The 3,052-nt window shown below is 36.7% G+C and overlaps 1 protein-coding gene across 1 annotated transcript; it reads right to left on the reverse strand.

Moving 5' to 3' along the window:
- Positions 1–141: 141 nt before the first annotated feature.
- On the reverse strand, positions 142–3,046 carry LOC128250455 (zinc finger C3HC-type protein 1-like). The gene has a single exon (XM_052975526.1). The coding sequence runs from the start codon at positions 3,031–3,033 to the stop codon at positions 2,458–2,460; it is 576 nt and encodes a 191-aa protein (XP_052831486.1). The 5' UTR covers positions 3,034–3,046; the 3' UTR covers positions 142–2,457.
- Between the last annotated feature and the right edge of the window lie 6 nt (positions 3,047–3,052).

A 3,052-nucleotide genomic window follows, 5' to 3' on the forward strand; every position in this document is an offset into this window, starting at 1 on the left:
GTGTGTGTGTGTGTGTGTGTGTGTGTGTGTGTGTGTGTGTGTGTGTGTGTGTGTGTGAGTGTGTGTGAGTGTGTGTGCACGCTCACGCGTATATATATATATAATTTAAGCATGTTATATATGAAAACACAACAGAGTTGAGAAATTGTAGAACAACAATTTTATTCCATTTGTCATTAAACTTAAAAATATAATTTTAAATTCTCGATCTTTTAATCTATAAAATAATCTTTTAAATGAGTTGAAACCAGTATGTGATGAGGTAAAACACCCAATAAAATAAATGAAATCATTCTTATAATTTGTGTAAAATGACACTTGTAAATATGTGCAATGATAAAAAAAAATTATATTGAAAGTTGCGACGAACATTCGCTTATATATTATTAGATTTATACCAATCACAACCCAAGTAGTTTTTATATACAATAGAAATTTCGTTGAAAATCGAGTTATACAATATGAATTTTTTTTCTTTTTTTTTGCATTTGTATTTTACCAGTAGAGTCATAAAATATATAGATTATGGTAGCTTTCCAATTCTTGTGTACTCTACGTAAAATTAACCATTAACAAAACAGAATTCCTCAAAATAGAGGAATCTAACCGTGAGATTTAATTATTTACAGGACAAGGCTAAGGTGTTCTATAAATCGATAAGCCACATCTGTTGGTGTGTGCGTAGAATTCTGTGTGAAATTGCATTCTGTGCCTTTGGTAAACCCAGTTAGAATAACAGTCTCGATGATGTATAACATAATTATCTTAATCATCAATCTTACCTTATTCTATAAATATAAGTTGATATAAATTACGCGGCTAATTTATTAGTGTGGGCGGGGGGGACTTTTTTGTAATTGATGTTTGTGTAGCGATTTCAATGGATTTTAAAATTCGGCAGGACAATGAGCTTTTTTTTAATTCTTAATCCTTACTAGTATCAATTTGGTTTAAATGCATAGTTACGACTAATTTCTGGAAGTACCTACAACAGGTACTGATTTGGCGCTCGTAACTCAGTTTTGTTCTTATTTATTTTTTTCTTTGTCTTTTTGTTTTTTTTTGTTTGTTTGTTTTTGGTGGGAGCGGGGGATTGTTTTTGCTTTGTTTCTTACTCACAGCCACTTTTGCTTTAGTTAAGGATGTTGTAGGTTGAAGAATATTTTCATTTGTTACATTTGTTGTTGGCACTCCGTCGCTTACGACGTCGAGGGTTCCAGTTGATCCGATCAACGGAACAGCCTGCTCGTGAAATTAACGTGCTAGTGGCTGAGCACTCCACAGACACGTGTACCCTTAACGTAGTTCTCGGGCATATTCAGCGTGACACAGACTATGACAAGGTTGACCCTTTGAATTGCAGGCACAACAGAAACAGGAAGTAAGAGTGAGAGAAAGTTGTGGTGAAAGAGTACAGCAGGGTTCGCCACCATCCCCTGCCGGAGCCTCGTGGAGCTTTAGGTGTTTTCGCTCAATAAACACTCACAACGCCCGGTCTGGGAATCGAAACCGCGATCCTATGACCGCGAGTCCGCTGCCCTAACCACTGGGCCATTGCGCCTCCACTGTTACATTTACCATTACGTTTTCAAGAGATGAATCCATGGCGCCATTTCCGTCGGAAAGCAATTTACGTTCCTCAAGAAATTCTTTGCTAAAGTACCCAACAGTAAATCTTCAAAATGGTTAACTCATGTTTTTAACTTTGGTTGGTCCAAAGTAAGGACAATTTAAAGGAAAGTATAGGAGTAGTTGGATTAGGTTCTTTTGGAATTCCTAGCAGGAAGTCACGTGATAAAGCCACTTCTACACAACCCATTCGGGCCCTGCTGCCCTCTGCCCTATCATCAGGGTCGATTAAATAAGTACCAGCTACGCACTGGAATCGATGTAATCGACTTAATCACTTTCCCCAAATTTGAGGCTTTGCACTGCCAATAGAAAGGATCATCATCATCACCATTATTATTATTATTATTATTATTATTATTATTATTATTATTATTATTATTATTATTATTATTATTGTTGTTGTTGTTGTTGGTGGTGGTGGTGTTGTTATTATTAATTGGGGTCGATAAATTAAGTACCAGTTATGCACTGAGGTCGATGTAATCGACTTAATCCTTTTGTCTGTCCTTGTTTGTCCCCTCTATGTTTAACCCCTTGTGGGCAATAAAGAAATGATAATTAATATTATTATTAAGATGGCGAGCAGGACCGGAGAAAATACTTAGCGGCATGTCGTCCACGTCCTGAGTCCAAATTCCGCCGATGCTCACTTTACCTTTCATCCTTTCGGGGTCTGTGATGTAGCAGTCGAACACTGGGGTCAGTGTAATTGTCTACCCGCCTCCCAGAATATTTGCCTGTACTAGAAAGATTTATTATAATACAAAATTGTATATGCTACAATTGACGTAAGCAAATTAAAACCACCTTTCTTCTTCAGCTTTTTTATTCCTTCAGGAACTCCCCATAATTATGAACGGATATTAAAATCAACATAATTTGGTTGATCCTGTTGGAAAACCCTTGAATTACTTTGTCTTTGTGGTGGCAGTTAATCATTGAATAATATTCTGGACTAGGATTAGATGACCAAGGACACAGTGGTTCATGAGTTGCAACCAGGGATTTCTTCAGCTTCTCACAGAATTCTTTATACGATTCTTGTTTGAAAGAAGCTGGCAACTTGGCACAAAGAGCAGCTTTGCAACAAACACAGTGTAGCATATCAACATCAGTGTTCTGCCAACAATATCGTGCACAGATCATTGGTGATGAAGACAAGGGTTTAGCAAACCAAGTCCGAACAATATATGACCTAACTCTGTTTAAATATTTTGTTTTATTCCGAGGATCGTTTGGTGTTTGGTCTTTAGAAGTATGATTCATATCATCACCATCACTATCATCTTCATTGTTAATCACAATATCTGGCGAAATTTTCGGACATTTTCCGACACCTGTCGATATAAACGACGAGAATATATTTTTCACATCAACTCTATCTGACATGTTGTTGGCCATTTTTGATCATCGACAAAAT

This window comes from Octopus bimaculoides, chromosome 21, assembly GCF_001194135.2.
Source record: "Octopus bimaculoides isolate UCB-OBI-ISO-001 chromosome 21, ASM119413v2, whole genome shotgun sequence".
In the NCBI taxonomy this organism is placed as follows: domain Eukaryota; kingdom Metazoa; phylum Mollusca; class Cephalopoda; order Octopoda; family Octopodidae; genus Octopus; species Octopus bimaculoides.